This window comes from Hibiscus syriacus, unplaced genomic scaffold (assembly GCF_006381635.1).
Source record: "Hibiscus syriacus cultivar Baekdansim isolate YM2019G1 unplaced genomic scaffold, ASM638163v2 tig00004355_pilon, whole genome shotgun sequence".
NCBI classification, from domain to species: Eukaryota; Viridiplantae; Streptophyta; class Magnoliopsida; order Malvales; family Malvaceae; genus Hibiscus; species Hibiscus syriacus.
In genome coordinates, this window is record NW_024062011.1 from 597,187 (window position 1) to 619,902 (window position 22,716).

Sequence of the window (22,716 nt, forward strand, 5' to 3'; positions counted from 1 at the left end):
ACGTGGTGCCCACAATTGAAGAGTGTATCACTCTGCTGCATTATAAAGGACTCAGAATGAATCGAGTCTACATCAAGCACAATGAAAGTCTATCTTTGAAGAACTGACTGGCAAAGGTTGCAGGGGAAAGATGAAAGGAGTCCCTTCAAAGACAACAATGACAAAACGATAGCTAAAATTGGAGACCATATCTGACGAATTCAAGAAACAGACAAATGAACTTCACATAGTTCCTATCAATTGAGGGCTCCAACGACGTATTCGTGGGGAACAGATTCAACAAAAGATAAATGCCAGAGATGTAGTCATTTGAAACTTCTTGGGCTAGTAAAAAAAGCAACTCAACTTTTGCACGGTTCTTCCAGAGAAGCCAGAGCGGTTCGATAGGTTATTCAACCGGTGATAGACGAAAGCAGAAGACTAGTCAACATGTCAGAAGCTGCCAAGATATTTTTCTCTTAAAAGATAAAACACTTTTATCCCAAATAAGGATTATTTATAATAACAAACATATTTTTGGATCAATACCTCGGATATTTCATGCATCATGTATTTAGACATTTTGCATTTTGTTATTTTCTTTGCATTCACATTAACTAACATATATATGTCTCATCAAAGAGGAGCAAATACTAGATACACCACCTCAAGCGTCGGACGCACCCCCATCCGCATAACACCCGTTTGAAGAAGAAGAGGATGGAAGCCAGAATTACATAAATCGAGGAGAATATGTTGAAACTACAGAAAGAGCTAGAAGATAAGATAAACCAGAACAGTCGAAATACTCTGGAAACAATCATAAAGAACCAAGAGTCCTTGGTTGATCAGATCGTTGCCAAGTTAGTTGGCCTACAACAGACCAGTGCGCCTGGGGCAGGTTCACCGGAAAGGGTAACTATACAATCTACCCCGCAAGTGGTTATCTCACCTGAAATCTTACCAGAACTTCGAGGGGACTCATCTGCTGCAAAAGTGAAGCCCTCGTCCTCTGTATTTAACCCTAAGAACAATCTGGGTTATTACCATGTACCGGATTTGGACGAAGATGACAAAGCGAAGAAGATGGAGGAAAAAATCAAATAATTGGAGGACCAAATAAATGTAGTCAAAGGAGACCATGACTACCATGAAATCGATGCAGCGGAACTTCCCGGACTTGGTTCTTCCTCCGAAATTTAAGTCCCGAGAATTCGAGAAGTTTGACGGGAACAGTTGTCAATCCGCTCACATCACCATGTTCTGTCGAAAGATGACAGGATATGGAGGAAACGACCAACTCGTGATCCACTGCTTCCAAGAGAGTCTGTTGGGATCAGCCAATTCGGTGGTACAACCAGCTAAGCCGATCAAATATCAAGACGTGGAAGGACCTGGCCAAGTCATTTCTGGAACAATACAAGCATGTCAATGACATAAGACCAGATCGAGTTATGCTACAAAGCATGAAAAAGAAGCATAACGAGAGTTTCAGGCAATACGCACAGAAATGGAGGGACTTGGCTGTGTAAGCTCATCCACCGTTGGACGAAAAGGAAACCCGAAAGCTCTTTGTACAGACCCTGAAGGCTCCATACTTCGGGCACCTGGTTGCGATCACATCAGGAAGCTTTTCAGACTTGGTTATGGCCGGAGAAATGATTGAGTCGGCCATAAAGCAAGGCAAAATTAAGAATGGGGAGGCCAGTAGGAAACCTCTTATGCGAGAGCGGGATAGAGAGATTAACAACATCAATCATGCCAGTAAAGGTGTTACGATCTCCAAACCAAAATCAACTACAGCTGTACCGTCAGGTACTTCTAAACAAGATTCCAAAGAACCAAGGAAGGAAAGGGAACATTTTGACCCTATTCCGATGACATACAAGGAACTCTATCAACAACTTCTTGACACCCACGTAGTGTCACCATATCCGGTGGAACCCATGAAGCCCCCATACCCCAAGTGGTATGATGAGAATGCACATTGTGAATATCACGTCGGTGTCCCAGGGCACATAATTGAGAACTGTTACGCATTCAAAAGAGTCGTACAAAAGATGCGTAACCACAACTGGATCAACTTCAACAACTTGGGGGCATCCAAGTGAGGAATATCATTTCATCATTCGAGGCATTCTGTTTGAACTTATTTTTTTCCCACTTTTTCAAGTTTTTGTAAAAACATTTGAATAAATTTATGTTACTTTAATGATGACGAGCAATGAATCACATTTGCAAACTTGCAATTCTTTGAATATCATTTGAATTAAGAAACTCTGTGAATGGTTCAAAGTTACGGATCTTTAACAAAGTAACATGTTTTAAAGCAAGGACCTTGACCTTACCCAGAATATACCCTCAAACACCGTACCTTACTCTTACAATTAACCAATACAACCTTTTCCTTTCATAAGGTGCGGACAACATGGGGCATCATTTGCATATGACAATTACTATGCTTTTCATTTAAGACGTTCAGTGATGATCATGATCTTTACAGATGGAATATTCAAGTAAGTGAATCTAGTTTAGGTCAGTTGCTGGAAAATTGAACTCTAAAGATGAGATTCCTTGACTTTCAAAAAACACCTAGGCTATGACAGGTTCTTCTTGACAAACTTAAGAAATTAAATCCGTAAAGCTGAGCTATTCCACTAAGGCAATTGGTTATAGAGGAAACTTGAAAGCCCTGGTCTTATGAGTAGATTATGTTCAAACCGTGACATTGCTCGAACACTTGGCAATTCGGTGTTTGCTCCACTGCTATTGTCCGGTCGAAGACTTTGTGATGAGATGAACCCTTCAGTGAACTTGATAAAACTGATTATAATGTTAAGTTGTCCCTCTAAAGCAATTGGTTAAACGCCCTGGCTTTATGGATTCAACTAGCTAGATAACGATAAATTAAATCAAATTTATCTAAGCAAGAAATTTTCGGTAATGATGGACTAAGGGAGTTAAGGAACACCTGTTATAGTCAACTACACACGAGCACTCAAGAATTTCATTTTTAGACCAATATTTTTTGCACTGCCTTTGTTAGAGGAGTTTACAAAGCTTGAACAAATGGAAGATTTCAGAGGACCGAAATAAAATATATAGTAATTGATCATGCTAGTTGTGTCATTTTGTCCGCACCCAATTGAAATGCCAAAGCATATTTCGATATTTTAAAAAAATGACATTTTGGGGTTACCAAAACTTTAGAAAGGAGGCCAACCTAAAGCCAACTCATCCATTTGAACATTTGTTAAAGAGTTGTAACTCTGAAAGCATTAAAAGAGCTCTTTGATTCCTTTGATATTCTTTAAACTCACATTTATAATTTGATTCAATTGCGAACAATATTTTACAGCATTTTTATCATTTTCCCTCCTAAAACAAGAAAAAGGAGAAAAACATTTTCAAATAGAACAGTCTCATATATGAAAGGTCCGTAAAGCCAAAACTCAAAAAAATAATGGGGCACGATCGATTCCAAGGACCAGATTGGCAGACAAAGCATGAGAATACATCCAGGAGATAACACATAATTCATTCATGTTGCATGCATCTTAGACATACCTAGGTGCATCACATTCATCATTTTTAGCATACATGATTTTTTTTACAGCTTTTTGAGTTAAGTTTCAACTTCAAGACGAATGATACTCGATTCAAAAGCACATTTAAAGATCGATGGTGGTTGCTTAACTCAGCAGCGAGAAGCTACCCCTCAACTAACTCGACAGATTGCAAGATTGTCAATCAACTTCAAATGAGTTCGAGAATTTATTTTGAAGAAATTCATTTCTGCTAAGCTCAACAACGAGTAGCAGGTTTCCAGTTAACACTTTCAAGCCAGATTTCAATTCCATGACGGAAGATATCCGGTAGACAGAATTTATCAGTGGACTTTCCCGTGAAGATGAGTCATCCAAAAAATCATATTACTTGGTTTAGACCCGCTCAGAGGAACCACCTGAAGAACTATGACCGGCTTAGACCTGTGAAGGGAAACCATTTTTTTAAGACAACGTTTGTAACATAACTTAAATCGAGAAGGGTTATCTGCCAACCAAAGACCTTTGAGTTTGACTACGCTCAGCTCTGAGGCACATCATTTGCAGTATAACTTAAGTAGAGAAGGGCTATCTGCCAAAGACCCCCAAGTTCGATTACACTCAGCTTCGAGGGCACATCATTTGTAGCATAACTTAAGTCAAGAAGGGTTATCTGCCAACAATAGACCTTCGAGTTCGACTATGCTCAGCTCCAAGACACATCATTTGTAGCATAGCTTAAGTCGAGAAGGGTTATCTGCCAAAGACCCCCGAGTTTGATTACACTCAGCTTCGAGGGCATATCATTCACAGCATAACTCAAGGCTAGAAGGGTTATCTATCACCAAGGACCTTCGAGTTCGACTACGCTCAGCTCCAAGGCATATCATTTGCAGCAATAGCTTAAGTCGAGAAGGGCTATCTGCCAAAGCCCCCCGAGTTCGATTACACTCAGCTTCGAGGGCACATCATTTGCAGCGTAACACAAGGCTAGAAGGGTTATCTGCCACCAAAGACCTTTGAGTTCGACTACGCTCATCTCCAAGGAACATCATTTGCAGCATAGCTCAAGGCAAGAAGGGTTATCTGTCAATAAATTGTCGAGTTAGATTCTATTCAGCTCGGTGACACCTCAATCACACTACTATCCGGCTGCAATCGAGGTTTTCAAGTCAAGAAGAAGACCTGGATTAACTGTGCCTTAGTGACAATAAACCATTTTCCGGCAGCGTAGCTTAAGTCAAGAAAAACTATCTGTCAACGAAGATTTTTTGGGTTCGATTTTATTCAGCTCGAGAGCTTGTCAACCAGATGGTGGAGTCAAAGAAATATTTTCCAGTTGAATTTTCAAACCAAGGTCTTCAAACCGAGAAAATACCAAGGCGAGAAGCCACATTTCGATTCAAACTCCGAATTACGGTTTCATAACATATATTTCAAGATAGACTTGACTTCGCAACGGAGGAGCCATCCGTTACCCAATTCGACAGGGAGTTATTCTTCAACTCCATCAGACGAAAATTTGTGTCTTTTTATCTTTGTCCTACTTTTTGTTCCACGAAAAAGGACAAAGAGGGGCAGCTGTAGACACTCATTTTCTCCCGGAGTTATTTTTATATATATATTTATTATATATATATATATATAATAATATAGTTTGTGAAAATGTTTTTTGACGAAATATAATATATATTTTCAGAAAACGATTTTGAAATTTATATATTATAAATTTTTGAAAATATTTTGAAAATATATATATATATTTTTGAAAACATTTTGAAAACATTTATATTATATAGTTTTTAAAGCAATTTTGAAAACTTATATAATATATAGTTTTTTAAAACATTTTTGAGAAATTATATAATATATCGTTTTAAAAATATTTTTGAAAAAATTTTATAACATATAGTTTTAATAACATTTTTGAAAAATTATATAATATATAGTTTTAAAAAACATTTTTTTTTGAAAAATTATATAATATAGTTTTAAAATATATTTTGAAAACTTATATATATTTTTAAAACATTTTGAAAACTATACAATGTATAGTTTTGAAATCTTTTTAAAAATATAATATAGTTTAAAATTTTTTGAAATATATATTATATAGTATTATTATTTTTTATTTACTTGTTTTATTATTTATTTATTTATTTATTTATTTATTTTTTCGTTTTTGTACAAGTCCAAGAGAGTCCAACGGGTCCAGTCACGTTTGGGCCTGACCTAGCCTAATCTCGGGTTAGGGTTTCCAAATGTTCAACAGGCACCGCAAAGGAAACAGGGAGATCGAGAGCCAGTCAAGGCACATCACAACGGCGCGAGATTTCCGGCCGAGGAAATCGGGACTGACCCATCCCGAAATCCCCGGTCAACGACGAGTGTCACCATAGTAATCGGAACCAACAAGCCACCGATGGGTTATAAATACCCCCACCAAGCCACAACCATTGAGGAGGAAGAACACATAGAACCCACGACAGTACTCACGGGGGAGATAGAAACGAGCATCTAGAACTCACAAGACAGAGAATCACCGAGGGATCAACAGAAACCCATCGCAACAGAGGGTACGAACAATATAACGAGAACACATCATCAGAGAGAACACAGTAAACAGACAACCATCACAGTGAGCCAATAACAACGAACCGAGAGCCAACGAGAACATAAACAACAAACCAAACGGCCAGAAGCCGAAACACAAACAATCCAAAAACATAGCCAACACAAACCAAAACAATAGAAAAAACCAAAAAACCACAGTACACCACAATAGATAAGCAAAGCACGAGAACAAATACACCGGGAGCCGAAGAGTCATCGTTGGTGAGGTAAAAACCGAAACTAAAAAACGTAGATCTATGTTTTTTGGGGTTATTCTGTGGGATTTTGTTTACTGATTAGTGTTGAGGAGGTAGAGGAGGTTATTTTAGAGAGGTTTGGGTTTTTTCGACGGCCGGCGCGGTAGGTGGCCACCGGAGTGGTGGCCGAATTTTGGCCGTTTTCTGGGAGAGTTGAGAGCATTCTCTCGGCTGAGGGAGAAATCATTTGAGAAAAATGTGAAAATGAAATGAAATAAGGTGTTTTAGGTTATTTATATACCAAGGACCATCCTGCAAATATAAGATTCTTAAATTCCTTCCGCAGTCCCTGATACTTTGAGTCGCAGTTCATTTTGGTCACTACCTGTAAAGCTGCCTCCGAATTTCCAATTTAATCAATTTAGTCCATGTTTATATTTTTTTATATTCTATGAATTGTCCCCCTAACTTTTTATTTGTTCTTTTACAGTTCATTTTCTAATCTATTAAGCCCAATTTGTTCTAGTTTGATCCTAAGTTTTTTTATTTTATGTTTAAATATTTTTTAAAACTAACATTTTGTTATTATTATTTTTTACTTTATTTCGTTATTTATTTATTTATTTATTTATTTATTATTTTTATCTATTTTTTGTATTTTTTTAAATATTCTTTTTCATTTTTAATATCATTTTTATATATCTTTTTTCTATTTTATTTATTATTTGTTATCATATTAACATTTTTTTTCGTATTTTTTGTTTTTTATCTAACATATTTCGTTTCAGTCGTAATTCCAAACGATCAAAGGGTAAGTAATTCGGATCGAATAATTTAAATTTTAATTTAAATTTCAATTTTCGCAAATAAAGACAACCGGCAAATTAATTGGTACCGAAAGGGCGGTTCAAGGGTGCTAATCATTCCTTGACCGTAACCGACTCCCGAACCCGACACGTTTTTGGTACAACGCAGATCAAGTAAGATGGTGTCCGATCCGCCTAAATTTATTTTAAAATGGTCGGTGGCGACTCTAAAGCATTTAATCCAAGTCGAAGCCCAATTCCAGGGCCCAACCGAAAGACGATTCCGACATAAGGCGACCTCATCTTCTGTGGATCGCCATAGCGGTTACAGTGGTAGCAGTAGCCGTCCTTCCAAATGCTCTGACTATCGTGGTAAGCCTTTGACAACATTGTTGAAGTTTGCCAAACTGCTTGCTTATTAAATTAATCTTATTATCGCTTAATATGCAGTTCTGGTGACCGGTTTACCCTCGTCTGCCTCATGTCAAGACCTAAAGGTGAGTTGTTTAACTGTTCTTTCTTCTTTAGTTGTTTCCATTTAGTCAAATTGTATAACCAGTACATAAATGACGAAACAATAAAATTTTAGTAGAATTCTTCAATTATACTCCATATGAAAGAGTAACATAGTCCTTGCTTAACGGTTTTCAAAATGAATATTAGTATGCTGCTCATTTGATATGATTTATTTGCGTTAAATGGTCTTTGATTTATGACCAGGATCACATGCGCAAAGCTGGGGATGTTTGTTTCTCTCAAGTGTTTCATGATCGTGGAGGTAAGAAGAATCCTTATTTCATGCATCAATGCATCATCCCATATGTTTCAGTTGAAATAGCTTAGATTCCTGTAGGATACTTAACACTGAATAGCTTGTTTTGAGAATGCTGGGTCTATATACTATACAGACTGGGAGGAGATCTCTGATTGTAATGTGACCAATGAATCAGAAACTGTTGAGCCAGCCAGTTGTTTCCTAGGTTGACAGATGAAATTCTATGTATTTATTTTACGTGATGCATTGCAAGTGTGGTCCTGCATTTGATTGCCTTCTAAATTGCATTTAATTGACATTTACCTTAAAGAAATTATATGTGATGTTATATAAGTAACATTGCAATTTCTTTGCAGACATGACTGGGATTGTAGATTACACGAACTATGACGATATGAAATATGCTGTAAGCTGCTTTGCTTTAAACCTTGTCACATTTATGCTTTAGCTTGTTTATGTGGAGTTGTGTTTTGTTGAGTCTTTTAACCTGCTTTAATGAGTTTTATTCGACCAACAGATAAGGAAGCTTGATGACTCTTTGTTTCGGAATGCATTTAGCCGGGCTTACATACGGGTATGTTATGATGCATATTTAATTCCTGATCCATGCTTGTGCAAAACTACTTGATCAAGTATACGTCCTATTCAGGTGGAGAAGTATGATTCTAGGCGCAGCTACTCCAGAAGTCGTGGTCCATACAGTCGAAGCCCTAGTCGCAGCCACAGTTATGGTAGCAGAAGCAGGAGGTCAGTCTTCATTGTTTGGTGAAAATAGCTGTTAGGATATTTATGTTTCACTCCATATTCAAATTACGTTATTTGGTCTATCTTACAGCAAGTCTCCGAGGGCAAGATACTCGAGCCGGTCTCCACCTGTATCTAGGTCTGTTTCACCGCGTTCCCGTTCAGTGTCACCAGCCCGCTCCTTTTCAAGGTATTGCATAAGTGTATTTATTATTTCTTCCTTTGCATGTTGTTGATGTTTTTATTACTGTTTTTAATGGTTTTATCCTTTTCTTCTGCTAAATGCAAAAATTGCTTTCACGCTGAATTTGTTTATGTTTAGTGGTTCACATCTTTTCTTTGACCACTTTTATTTAAACGGAATACTTCATTGTTTGATACTGCAACTGTTCTTAAGAATCTTGAGGTGCATTTTTCAAGCTCTTTGTGCATGGTGTCAACATTTTAAAACCTGCTCATAGTTCGATTAATGTCGGCTTTTGGCTTTGACAAAGAAAAGTTTGCAAACCTCGGATATTGTGTAGGCAGCGAATTGCTTATACCTTTCCATGTATGAGCCTCCTTTAAGTATCTAGGAGTTTTCAGATTGCATGTGCTGTTTTTAGAGTTTTAAGCTACCTATTTTTATCCATTGCTTGTGGGGTTTTGTGGTATCAGAATAGGGATTGTGTGTTATATTCAACCAATGTCATTTTCACTATTAAAATATGCTTTACAATTTAGTCTCAAATAAGGATCCGAGGTTTTTTAATCTATCTTTGTCACGTTGAATGCAAGACCAAAGCACTATTGATGTTCTCTAATCTAATAAAATTCCAGACTAAAAAGCTCTTCATCTTTCCACAGTGTGTTTTGTTTTGTGAACCCTTAAAACTCTTTTATCAGTTTGAAGTTTAAAACCAAAATCCAAACTGGCGGGGTAATTAAGAAAAAAAAGTTTACTTGGTTCACCAGCTTTCATACCTTTTTCATAAGGGCTGCCTTGTTTCCTTGCTAGATCTGGCAATTTGCGGCCATCTGGGGATGGGATGTTAGGAACTTGATGGGGTGTGGTGCTCAAATGCCTGCAACTCATTTCTTGTTGAGGTAATTCTGTTGTTGCCGAGCACCTAAGGAATCTGTTGAAAGGCCTAAAAATTATAATTATATTGTGATTTATGGAATTCAAAGAGGGCTCGACTGGATCAGAATAAATGAAAGGGTGTTGCAATTTAAAAGCTAAAGCACTATGAAATAAATGCTTTTAATTTTGTTACTCCATTCTCCACAATCAGGGAATATGCCGAACTTGGGACTCCATCATCTAGTGTTGCAAAGGAATGTCTTTGGTGTAGAGAATTGGAGGATGTTCTTCATTGTTTCAAGTATTTATGTATTTTCATTGCTCTACTGAGTACTGATTTCATCCTCTATTTTTATTATTTCTTTATTTACATGTTACCTTCCGTTAAAAACCAATAGTGAGTTTTTAGTAGCGCTGGATTCTGGTTAAGATCTTATAATGTAATCCATTTTTATGGTTAGCTTAACCCAAGGTGAATGTGATGATGCCTTGGGACCGAAGTAGAAATTGCGGTGGATATTTTATTAATTGCTTCTGGAACTTTTATTGCAGATCTTGCACTAGGTCTAGGTCACCAATCCCATCGGTAAGCTGAAGCTAATTCAGGTGTAGTTATTTCAATTTGGGAGGGAGGTTTTATCGAGTGTTTTGCATTTACTTGAATGTGCAGCCTCACAGTAAAAATGAGAGAAGAACCCCACCAAACCGGAGCCCTAGGAGCAGGAGCCGGAGCCGGAGTCGCAGTTTATCTCGTTCTCGTTCACCATCTGTAAGTTACTTGAATCACTTTCCCTATTCCCCAAAGATTCTTACCATTGCCATCTCCTTGCATGATTCTGATAAATGCCTGCTTTTGTGGTTGATAGGTGAAATCTGATTGAGCACAAGGATCACAAGCTTACATCGTTATAGCTGGTTGTAATATTTTCTTAGCTTGAATATCAGGTTACTTGTCTAAAGGATTAGCATTTGTATTCACATTTAGTTTTTAAACCTTGGCTGTGGATTAAAACATCAACTAGTTGGCCTGGACTTCATGGTTGCATGCTCGAGTATTTTTCTTTCATATGAAATCATCTTTCCTAATCGGGTATTCTCGATGCTCATCTTGTTTTTATGTAGAGGAAAGTGAATCGATGGAAGATCCCGAATTAATTTTTTAAGATATCGGGATTCATAAACTAGATATTTAATTTGATTTGTTTTGATCAAACATCGAGTATTAATTAAAAATTCAAAACACTATAATTTTGGTTTCATTTTGTGGATGAACACCTTAAGTAGAACTTGGCCAAGTTGGTCGAACCCTATCTAATTGTAAAATAGAGGCCATGCAACTCAAGAAAAAGTTAACCTACAAGCTAATGATATGGTTGCAAGGGGTAGCTCTCCTGTAGTCCAAAGGGGTCTCGATAATTTTGATCTAATAGTATTTTAGATAATGAAAATATAAATATTCATATTTGATAATTTTGATCTAATAATATTTTAGTTCATGAAAAGTATAAATATTCAAATTAAAAATGATTTATTAGTATTTTAGTTCATGAAAAAAAAATATAAATGAATATTTAAAAAATGATTTAATAGTATTTTAATTCATAAAACTAAATATTCAAATTAAAAGATGATAATAATAGTATTTTATTTCATGAAAAACTAAATATTCAAATTAAAAAAATATAAAAATTAAAAGATGATAATAATAGTATTTTATTTCATGAAAAACTAAATATTCAAATTAAAAAATATAAAAATTAAAAGATGACAATTCAATGTTTTTAATTTTTTTGATCCAATAATAATTTAAGTCAAAATAAATTTAAATATTAGATAAATTAAACATTATTTTCTGAATTTTAAGTTTATATATCTAATAAGTTATTGTACTTTTTTTAAAAAATTAATATTTCAGTGGAAAATTTTAATATTTCATTAATGTTTATATCTAATTTTTACTCCGTCCCTTTATGGTTAATTCAATTCAACCACACGCAACTGCAACTGCAAAGCGATAAAGCTTAATCCGATCATACTATCCAACATTTGTTTTTCCAATGTTTTATTGGACATGCCTCAAAGCCAAAGGAAGCAAAGGAGAGGAAGCCATCTAGCTACCGAAATTGTTGATTCCGGAGCCTCGTACCAAGTTTTTCAGCCTGCCAGGATCGACAGTTTCAAGCACCATATATCTGTCTCTCAAAGCATACACAAACTTTTCAGTTTCATTCATGGTAGGGGTAGTTTTGCTTCAGCCAGCAAGGGTGTAAATGAGGAAAGATAAAGTTATGAATGATCTTGTCATTCCATCCTCTCAGATCCGTGCCTGTCGAAAGCTGCTGTATCTTACACCAGGATCTAATGCACCCGCAGCGGATTGATGGAATGTGCCCCAACTGGCTTCTCTGTCTACCTGGTTTAGTGAAAATGATCTCTTTCCCATCCATGGAACCGAGTTGGTAGAGGATTTTCTGCCTCTTGAAAGTTACGGCCAGATGGAATGAAATAAAAGCCACCCACCTGGTCAGATGATGAGCTGCTGACCCAGCTTGAACATGATTTCTATGACTGCTTGATCTTCGGGAGCTGGAAATAATGGGTGTCCGTAAGCCAGGCAAAGTGCTAGGAAGTTGTGGTTGATAGTATGCCTGGAGAGCCTGTACTCTATCACGGGCCCGAGCATTGCTACCAGGGTAAGGAGGGATCAATGAGGTAACAACTGAATTCCCTGTTCTTGCACCAGAACTGCGGAAACAGAGCACTTGAATTAAACTAGTTGGCAGAAAAACCACCTTCCATATGATTATATCTATATAATGAAGAAAATGTGACCGTGAGTAAATGTTCTCTTTTCCGAGTGATGAGTCCGTGATAAAAAAAATGCAGCTCATAAAAGTCGAACTTTATGTTTTTGTCAACTCGTCTCGTATTGGCACTTTTAGGGAATGAGTAATTCTTTGAGGGAAGAGATTGTAGATGTTCTCTAGGAAATGGTTGCAGAACAAACTGGTAAAATGTTCAACATATTTTCACTTTTCATAAAGAAAGTACAAAAAAACTCAAATCACATCACGAATGTCATTGTATTGACGAATACCTGTGTCCAACAACAACTGGATGCATAAAAGATCCTGGTCTTGGCACATCAGAGCTGCTCCTGGTGGACCTTTGACTGATAGGCGGATTTGAAGGTTGATCAGAACTACCAATTCGACTGCTTGGTGTGGAGAACGGAAGGGAATGATGCTCCCAACTATTATAATGGAGACCCATAGCAGGAAAAGCATAAGACGCAGGCATCTCACCAGGCACTGATGGACCATTCCAGTGACTGTGAAACTAGAACTATCTGGAACGCTTCCACTGGAATTTGAGGATGAGGGATGAATAGTTGGCCCGAAGTAAGCTACATAAGGACATGGATGAGCTGCAGATGCTGAATGTTCGGCAAAGATGGCTTGTGGTCCCAGCAACTCATGATCTGCATTCCAGCAAAACTTATAATTAGTATATAGGCCAGAACCTCCATATATAAAACCACCCAACACATAAGCATTACTCAAAAATAAAAAAAGAAGGAAAAATCTTACATGAGGTGATGAAAACTCTCCTACCCTGAAAATGATTAGGGCGGAAAAGAAATGTTAAAGGAAAGAAAATAATTGAACTTGAACAAGGCAAGAAGAACTAGCAGACAAACTGTAATGATTTAGAGTAAAGGAATAAAATGGAACGATATACTTAAGCAGCTTTTTCAACTTAGAATAATAACAATTTGTAACTTCCAACCAAAAAACAATAGGCTGCACTTATGCCACGATTCTATACTCCATAAACTTAAGCTCATGAAATACTTTCGGTCCATAGATGAATCTGGTGCATAAACCTGGTGCATCCTATATGGAAAGAATTTGCATCTGAAAGAAAACCATCGAGAAATTTTAGTAGTTGGGCAGCATGACATTAGTTTCAGGTTTAGATTGTTTATGACAGCTTAAACTCACTCAAGCAGGAGTTTATTTAATTTTGGTTAGGTTAAAGGAGGTCCTCTAATTGCTTGAATTCCAATGTCATTGGCCATCACAAATAAGAAGCAGAGATTAATCTTCTCCAATTTGAAATCAGTATCAACTAAGAAAGTACCAACTTCCCACCACTCTCTCTCTCTTGAAGTTATTATCACAAAGATCGCCATGCAAAAAGTAAAAGATGGCAGATATTGATGTTGAAGAAGAGACAAAGGACCACCACATTTCAGCACTGAAAATTTGAAGCAGAAAATATTCATGCTTACTCAAATGAAGGAAGTCGTGCTAAGCTTCCAAACGGACACCACTGAACTCCAAATGACTACAAATACAATATAAAGAAGAAAAAGAAAATAATAAGAAGGAAAATATATTTCAATTTGACTTCTGTAGTAATCAAAATAGATTCAATTTGAGTTGTCAGTAAGTCTAAAGTGAATGCTACGTAGAGCCAAAGAAGGCAAAATGCAAATACTAACATGTATACGAGTTTGTATAGGTTTTGCAAAACCATGATTAGGGAGCAACGCAACTCAAACCCTAATCTGTCAAATTCCCATTTGGGGATAAATTATGAACTTAAGAAACCCACATAACGAAACCATGCTCAGCTTTAGCAAAAGAGATTTGGTTCATTAACTATGAGGGTTAAAAATAAAGTTTCACTTGCTAGATAACCAACAAAATCGCTGGCCATTAAATTGGCATGACGTGGAGGGTAAGTGATGAGCAATATGATAGCCTATCAGATGCAGAAAAGAAATATATAAACCGTTACCATTTCAGAGTAACTTAGACCATAAGGTCCTCATCATGTGTCAGATCATCCATATTAAATTCCGGATATGAACAGCTACTGTTGGCATAAAGCCATTGACCTTTTTCGATTTCCTACAATTAGGGCATTGCATTGCACCTTTATGTTGAATGCTGAACCAATGCAATCTGGTGAAAATCATTGCAAACATATTATAATTGATTAGAACCCTTAAAACAGATTTAAAACAATCATCACCTCACACCGTTAACGACCACATCAACAAATATAATATACGACCTATGCTCAAACCCTTCAAATTCCACAAATGTATGCCAGTAGCCATTTACCCCATGCTGCAGCCTATGTTACTCGGGCTCAGGTGCAAGTGTCAGGACAAAGGTATGTATCCGAGACAGGTATGGATAGATTTCTCTAAGTTTTCTATATATTGGAGGATCCTCGGAGGTCAATCCCCATGTCCGAGTGTCGGAACATGCAGTACATGAAAAATGAAGAGTCCGAGCAACATAGGCTGCAGCTCATCAAAATATAAGATAAAACTGACTGAGCCATCCCAGCTCGTATAAACTTTTGCTTCTATCTTTACGATTCTTCACTTCACCATCAATCAAAACTAAACTAAACACACCCAATAAATCAAATGCGCAAAACTTCGAGCTCAGATCTTCCAATCCCATTTTTTTTTTGGAGAATGAAAATTCCTTGATAAAATCAGTTTCAAATCATGACAATTTGACTTACCCAAATGAAATTGATGCCCACATGAAGCTTAGCCACGATCGATCACCATTATCAGTAACCGATTCAAGGCAAATCGAGCATGAAACCGAACCCAAGGATTTCCCTCCACTTTCGCAATCAGCACCACCAACACCTCCGCCACCGTCGTCCACCACCATCTCCCCCACCTTTACTCCCTAATCCCATAATTAAAGCAGTTATAAACTCAAATCTAAAATTAATCCAACCCCAATATCCCAAAACCTAAATTCCTAAGATTCAAAAAAGAAGTACACCTTTAAATCAACCCCTCCTCTTCTCCCTTATTACGTACTCGACCTCAGATTTCAATCGGATACATTTAAAAAAAGACTCGTCGTCCTAAACTCGTTTTCTGATTGACTAACAAAAAACACAAATCAGATTCTTTTTCCCAAAGAAATTTAGAGATGAAAAGAGTGCAAAATGAAAATTTTCTTTGATCTTCTGATCTTTTTCGGGCAGAGTTTTTGTGTCTTTTAAATTTTGACTTCTCTCTTTCAATTTCTTTTCATCTCTGGGTGTTGAATGACAAAAATAACTGCTGTCTGAACAGAAATCATCGAATGGCTTAGATTCTTTTCAAGTTGTTTAACGGACAGGATTGCTTTTATGGCATTAGTTATTGAAAATAAATAAATTAATATTTTCCTTTTTTTATAATTATGTACATAATGTAATTGTCCCAAACTATTAAAATAAAAAAATTGATCAAATTGATGAGTTTTATTCCACTATTTAAATTTTATAGACAAGAATTTAAGTTTCTATTTAAGGTAATTGTAATTATTTAAATATTATATATATATTTTTAATTAAATAATTTCTCTAATTATTGCATCATATTAAAGAGTTTTATATTAATATATGATTATTAGATTTAAAAAATCATAGATGATATTAACAGTTGAAATGAACAAGTAAAAAGATGCGATGATGAAAATATGTGAAGTAATTGAGTTTTTAATCAATTTGTCACAAATCATTGTGCATAATATAAGTAAATTTATTGTCACAAAATTGTTATAGATTGAGAAAACCTTAGAATATAATGCCATTAAGTAAAAGAAATGGAAATAGATATGGAAAAGTCGGGATTTGCGGCAAAAAACAAGCTGAAAAGAAATCCAGGAGACGAGGGTTCTCTCTTTTGTCTGCGGTTTCAACACTCAAGTGAACGAGGATTTGTTGAGCTCACATCTTAAGTGCTTCCGAACTCACCTGTCCATGATATTAAGAATCTCACCTCATCCACATTTACTCCCTTTCATTCACCCTCACTGTTAAAATTGCTTAACCACGCATAATCCACTGGTCATGCCCATTTATCGGATGGGTCGGTATCCAAACCTAATGGATCTCGACCTGATCTAATGGTTGAGTCAAATTCTTTTTAAAAAGGATTTCGTGTTCAAATTGGAATAGTTCTTTTTATTTATAAATAGTTAGGGTTGAGACAATTTTGAATTTATGGTGAAAAATATTTGACTGACCCTAGTAAAAAAATTACCTTTTATATTTAGGGATAACTACAAAGTAACTCTCTATATGTTATGTTTTCAATTAGATCTCTAATTTATTTAATAAAAAATATTTCTTATACATATATTTATTTTAGGCCGGTGGGTTAGAATAAGTTGGGTATATTAAATATCGACTCGGATTCGGGTGAAATAAAATCACCCTTAAACTGAATGGGTGAATTTCGAATGAAATTTATATTTTTGATCGGATCAGATTAACTGAAAATCTAACATGATCTAACTGATACTAATCCCTAATTTTACCCTACCAAAATTTTTATTATAAAGTTAATCCTATTAGATATTCTCGTGTATATTATACGCTTTAGATTATAATAAAATAAATCTTAAAATTATTTTATTTTAAACCTGTGAAATCATTTTAAATAATTATTAATTTAATAATAAAAAATCATTAATATCTTCTAACTTAATTTTTTTATTTTTTATATTTTAATTCACGTTGACTCCATATCTCATTATTATGCCACGTAGGTAGATATTTCAATCAATAATAAAAAATCATTAATATCTTCTAACTTAATTTTTTTATTTTTTATTTTTAATTCACGTTGACTCATATCTATTATGATCCACGTAGGTAGATATTTCAATCATTAAGGGGTCGTTTGTTTACAGTTGAATAGAATCATTCAGCGCTGAATGTTGAACCGTTCATCATTCAGCGTGTTTGATTTTCACTCTAAATGAATACTATGCTAAATGAAACAGCAAAAACACTGCTGAATGATTCAACATTAAAGTACATTCTGAATCATTAAGTACCCGATATTACCATAATACATAATTTTTCACATGTGTTTTTAAACAATCTTATAATATAATAAATCATTGTGAAGGTAAAAATGAAAATATTCATAATTCAATTGTACATTCAGAACCATTATCAAACAGCATGTCACATTCAAAGCCAATTCATACAGAGCCTTTGAATCATTTAGGCCATTTAATCATTCAGCGTTTAATCATTTTATTTATCAAACAACCCCTAAGGGTTTATTTATTTAATTATTCTCTCTTTTCTTAGGAAAATTGTGAATATCTATACATTATTTGTGCAAATTTTAATTTTAATTTTGTAAAATTTTTGGTTTCTTTCTTTCAAACTAATTTTAAGGTCACTTTTAAATCGATAAATTTTTAGTTATTTTTTTACGTATTATTTTTATTATGTTAACATCTCTAAAAAATGTGACGTTAATATTCATTGATTTATTAGTTAAGATAGTATATTTTTAATGCATTTAACGTAATATTTTTAATTCTTTTAATAATAATAATCGTTTCTATAATGTTAATACTTATTAAGTACTTAGGTTTGCGTATTGAGCAAGACTATTGCATTGAAATAAAAATCTTTTACTGTTTTAGATAGTTTGCTATTTTTACGCAAAAGGGTACAAGAGACCTTTGTATTTGTCTAAAAAAATCAATGTGGTCCTCAACATTTCTTTGTACTCAATGTGACTATCGATACTTTTTTGCATTCAATGTGGCTCTCAAAACTTATAAAAGAACTTAATATGACCCTTTGACCAACGGTTTCCGTCGTTACTGTTATGATGCTGATGCAACATTTAACGGTGCTAATGTGGTGATCCACAGTGATAACATGACAGATGGGCTAATTGTTTTTTTCTTCTCAGTTTGAGGGCCAAATTAATTTTTTAAAGTTTAAGGGCTTATTTAATTAAAAATAAAAATAAAAAAATTAAATTCAAAATATAAAGATAATCAAAAACTTAAATATAATAATTAAAAATAAAATAAAATAATTCAAAATAAAAAATATATATTACTTTTTTACCTTCAAAATAAGTCTTTAAAGTTCAAATTATGTTAAAAATATCATTAAAACATTTTAGGACAATTTTTTAAAGTCATGTCTTTTTTAAAATGTCAAAAATATCTTTTAAAACAAGCTTTTGACTAGAAGTTTCGAAAACTTTCCAAAAATAGTAGGCTTTGGAGTTTCGATTTTTCTCAAAGTTTCAAAACTTTAACAAGAGTTTTGAAACTTTCCTTGAAGTTTCGATACTTTGATTTCAACGGTCATATTTTTAGTTCATCTTTCGAGAGTTTCGAAACTTTGTGTGCATGTAGCCTTAAATGCGCGAATTAATTCTTCAAACGGCTCCAAACTCCTTCCAACAACCAAGAATGACTAGAAATCAACGAGGACGTATAAAAGGGGTATTCAAACAACCAATAAGAGACAAGAAAACTATTCCAACAATCAACGAGCAATTAGAGCCAAATTTATTCCCTTGTGTCTTTCTCCAAACTCTTCCAACAACCAAGAATGACTAGAAATCACGAGGGACGTATAAAAGGGGTATTCAAAAACCAATAAGAGACAAGAAAACTATTCCAACAATCAACGAGCAATTAGAGCCAATTTATATTCCCTTGTGTTCTTACTTACATAAAACAATAATGTTGAACAAACTTTTGATTTTGATATAACATGAATTTTTAAATATTTAAGTTGTTAAAATTTGCATTTCACAATTTTATAAAGAATTTTCATAAATGATTTTAAAGTGTTTTAAAGTGTGAAACGTAATCATGTGTTTTTGAGTAATTAAAAATTATAAGTTCTGTTTTAAAGATAAAAAACACTTGTATTTTAGCAAAAATCCGTCTAATCTCGAGACTAGGGGCTAGTCTCGATATCGAAATCCCAGAAGGCTTATCAGTCTCGAGCATGGTACCAATATCGAGACCGATGGTTGAGTATCAATACTTCAAGCAATATCGATAACAAGGGTTCAACAGTTATAGTTTTTTAAATGCTCAAAATTAACGATTCTGATGACTTAAATCAATCCCCAAATGGCTCCAAATGGCTAATTGATGTTAGAAGACATAAAAGGGACCAAGATTCAAATGGAGAACAACAAGAAAGTTAATTGCAAGATCAAATCAACTCAATAGAGTTTTAGAGCAAATATTGTCAAATTCATTTGTAACACACTTGTAAGCTACATTGTTTAATTTGTGCAAACATATTTCCTTTGTAAGATTTTTTTGGTTTGCTAAATTTGTAATTACTCTTAGGAGAGTGTGTATTTGGATTTTGGGTAAAACCTTGAAGTATTTGTAAGCTTACACCTTGTCCTAAAAGGTTTGCAAATCTAGTGGATTTGAGAAATCCTTAGTGGATGCTAAGGTAGTGGATGTAGACTTTGGTTTAGAAAGTCAAACTACTCTAAATTCCTTGTGCAAAATTTTATTTTTTTTTGATAGCTTCCACATAATGTTTTTAAAGGCCAATTCAACCCCTCTTGGCTATTTCAGTTGATTGATAAGTCAACAATTGGTATCAAAGCGGGTCACATTCGACGGTTTTAACAACCTTGAGAAAATCCTAGAAGAGCTCTATCAAGTTATTCTATCAACCAATAAAGATGGCTTTAACTTCCAGCTCCTACAATGTTGAAGACTCTCAATCCATTTTAAGATCTCCATACTTCAATGGTGTAAACTACTACTATTGAAAGAATAGGATGAGTTTGTTCATTCAACCTACCGATCTTGATGTTTGGGATGCAATCGTTGATGGTTCTCCCTAACCTGACAAGAAACCTGTCGGAGTGGACCAATAAAGATAAGAAGCTCGCCAAGTCACGCTAAAGCCATGCATATTCCCTTTTGTGCACTTGGCCCGGACGAATAGTAAAGTATCTTCATGCTCTAATGCTAAGGAGATACAGGGAAACTTGGAGGTGACTCATGAAGGAACAAACCAAGTGAAAAAAATCCAAGATTGACATTTTTACTCTCAATTACGAGAAATTCAAAATGAATCCTAATGAAGACATAAATAAAATGTCTAATTGGTTCACTTTAATAATCAACAATTTGAAGAACATTGGGAAGGTCTATCCCAATGAAGAAGTAGTGAGAAATATATTTGCCTTATTGCCTACATCTTGGGAAGGCAAAGTAACCGCCATCAAAGAAACAAAAGATTTGGAGTTGTACGCCCTTGATAAGCTAATTGGGTCCTTGTTTACTCATGAAATGAAGCTTCAAAGAAAAGAAGAAGAAGAAGGAAAGAAGGAGAAGAAGAAAAGGAATATTGGCATTACTCTCAAATCCACCAATGAACACAAAGAAGATTCAAGAGGTGGATGATGAAGATGAGAGATGGCCAAGCTCTTCAAAAAATTAAAGAGATTCATGTCATCCAAAGAAAAAGAAAAGAAGCATGAATCGAAAAAGGAGAAGTATCCTATCATATGCTACCATTGTCAAAAATCGAGACACTTTAAGTATGATTGTCCTCACTTAAAGAAGAAGGATTTTGTGGCTACATGGTCTGATGAAGACTCCGCTGATGATGAAGAGGATGAAGTAGACAATCTTTGCTTCATGGCCATCCAAGAAGATTCAAATGTGTCATCTAACTCATCTAATTTAAATTCATATACATTTAATGAGTTGCATGATGCCTATGATGAATTTGGTTTTAGAATATGAAGTCATGATCTATAAATAAAAAATATTCATTCAAAGTTGAAATAAAAAAATGACTCACTTTTTAAGACTAATAGTGAACTTGAAAGCCAAGTCAATGATTTGCAAGAAATATTAAATTTTTTTAGAAAAAGAATTTAGACTTACAAAACTTGCTTTCCAAATCAAATTTTGTTAAAAATGACTTTTACAATAGACATACTTATTCCCCCAAATTTTATAAAGGAAAAATGGTTAGGAGTATATGGGTCCCTAAAGGACTTATTGCTACCAAAATTTTGGATATCATACCTTCATGGATACCTAAGGGACTAGATTGTTCAAAACTAACATGAATGGACCCAAAAATATTTTGGTACCAAAAATTGCATAATTGTCTATTGTAGTTGTGCTGAAGCTATTGTAAGCAAAATCAAGCTATTTTGGAGATCCAAAAACACACTAAGGAAGAAAACTTGAAGAAAGGAAGACTTAACCAATCAACCTTACTTTAAGTGGTAAAATATTTCAATTTCATACAATTTTATGTTTTTATGTGATTATACTTATTTTTGTGCTTGATTGTATGTCTCCTTCAAGTGACTTGTTACATTTTGTCAGGGGGAGTTATTATTGCATTAATTGGATTCTTGTGGCCTTATATAATTAATTTGATATCTTATGGCCTTAAATTCCTTTTGGTATGTTTTGGACCTTGTTTAATATAGCTAATAATTTTTTCAAAAATCCATAACATACACTTAGTAAAGTACTAGAAAAACATTAAATTTAGTATCAAATATTTATCTATAGTGAATAAATAAGTTTCTAGTGCTTCATATAGTCTTAAAATCAGTAGGTTCTTATTCTAGATTGTCTTGAGGGTTTAAAATGACATTTTTGGCATTTGTAGGATATTGGTATTGAGATCGTTCTATCGATATTGAGACCAAAATTCCAATAGCCAAAATTATTATCGATGTCGTCTTTTAGTATCAATACCATTAGGGGAGTCTCGAGACCGCTTGTCTCGGTATCGAGACTGGGGTCCCTGTTCACATTAAAATGGGGTTATTTTCCCCCTAAAACTCATATATTTTTAAAAGTTACACATCCTTTAAAAATCTCACTTCTCCCCTCCAATTAATTACACTTTTGTGTTAAATTCCTTGTTCCTTAATTATCTAGAGTGGATTAACATCATCATCATCATCGTATTTTCTCTTCAAAAAGTTAAGGTAATCAATTTTTAAACCCATTTTTTATTTTTCGAAATTTATGTTAAAAATTGATTTTAATTCCTGTTGTTAAGTTCCTTTCGATCTAGAAATGTTTTATAAGTTGTTTGAACACATATTCATTGTTTTAATAACATGTTTCTCTAAACAAATTTCAAAATTTTTTAAATTATGAATTTCAAA

At 34.5% G+C, this 22,716-nt stretch overlaps 1 protein-coding gene, 1 long non-coding RNA gene and 1 pseudogene across 2 annotated transcripts; 2 read left to right on the forward strand and 1 right to left on the reverse strand.

Annotated features, from left to right (window-relative positions):
• The first annotated feature begins 7,498 nt into the window (after positions 1–7,498).
• On the forward strand, positions 7,499–8,547 carry LOC120193797. The gene is made up of 4 exons (XR_005522911.1): positions 7,499–7,637; positions 7,861–7,918; positions 8,272–8,321; positions 8,433–8,547. It is a non-coding gene; the product is annotated as an uncharacterized LOC120193797 (long non-coding RNA).
• Positions 8,548–8,574: 27 nt separating this feature from the next.
• Positions 8,575–10,654, forward strand: LOC120193777. Its single transcript, XM_039196220.1, has 5 exons — positions 8,575–8,662; positions 8,751–8,849; positions 10,275–10,308; positions 10,393–10,491; positions 10,589–10,654. The coding sequence occupies exons 1-5, from the start codon at positions 8,575–8,577 to the stop codon at positions 10,590–10,592; spliced, it is 324 nt and encodes a 107-aa protein (XP_039052151.1). The 3' UTR covers positions 10,593–10,654.
• A 1,274-nt stretch (positions 10,655–11,928) lies between these two features.
• Positions 11,929–15,780, reverse strand: LOC120193258 (annotated as a pseudogene).
• Positions 15,781–22,716: the final 6,936 nt, after the last annotated feature.

Coding starts and splice junctions, on each gene's coding strand:
- LOC120193777 (XM_039196220.1), top strand. CDS start 8,575: ATGATTCTAGGCGCAGCTACTCCAGAAGTCGTGGTCCATACAGTCGAA. Junction 8,663..8,750: donor TATGGTAGCAGAAGCAGGAG/GTCAGTCTTCAT, acceptor TCTATCTTACAG/CAAGTCTCCGAGGGCAAGAT. Junction 10,309..10,392: donor CTAGGTCACCAATCCCATCG/GTAAGCTGAAGC, acceptor TTGAATGTGCAG/CCTCACAGTAAAAATGAGAG.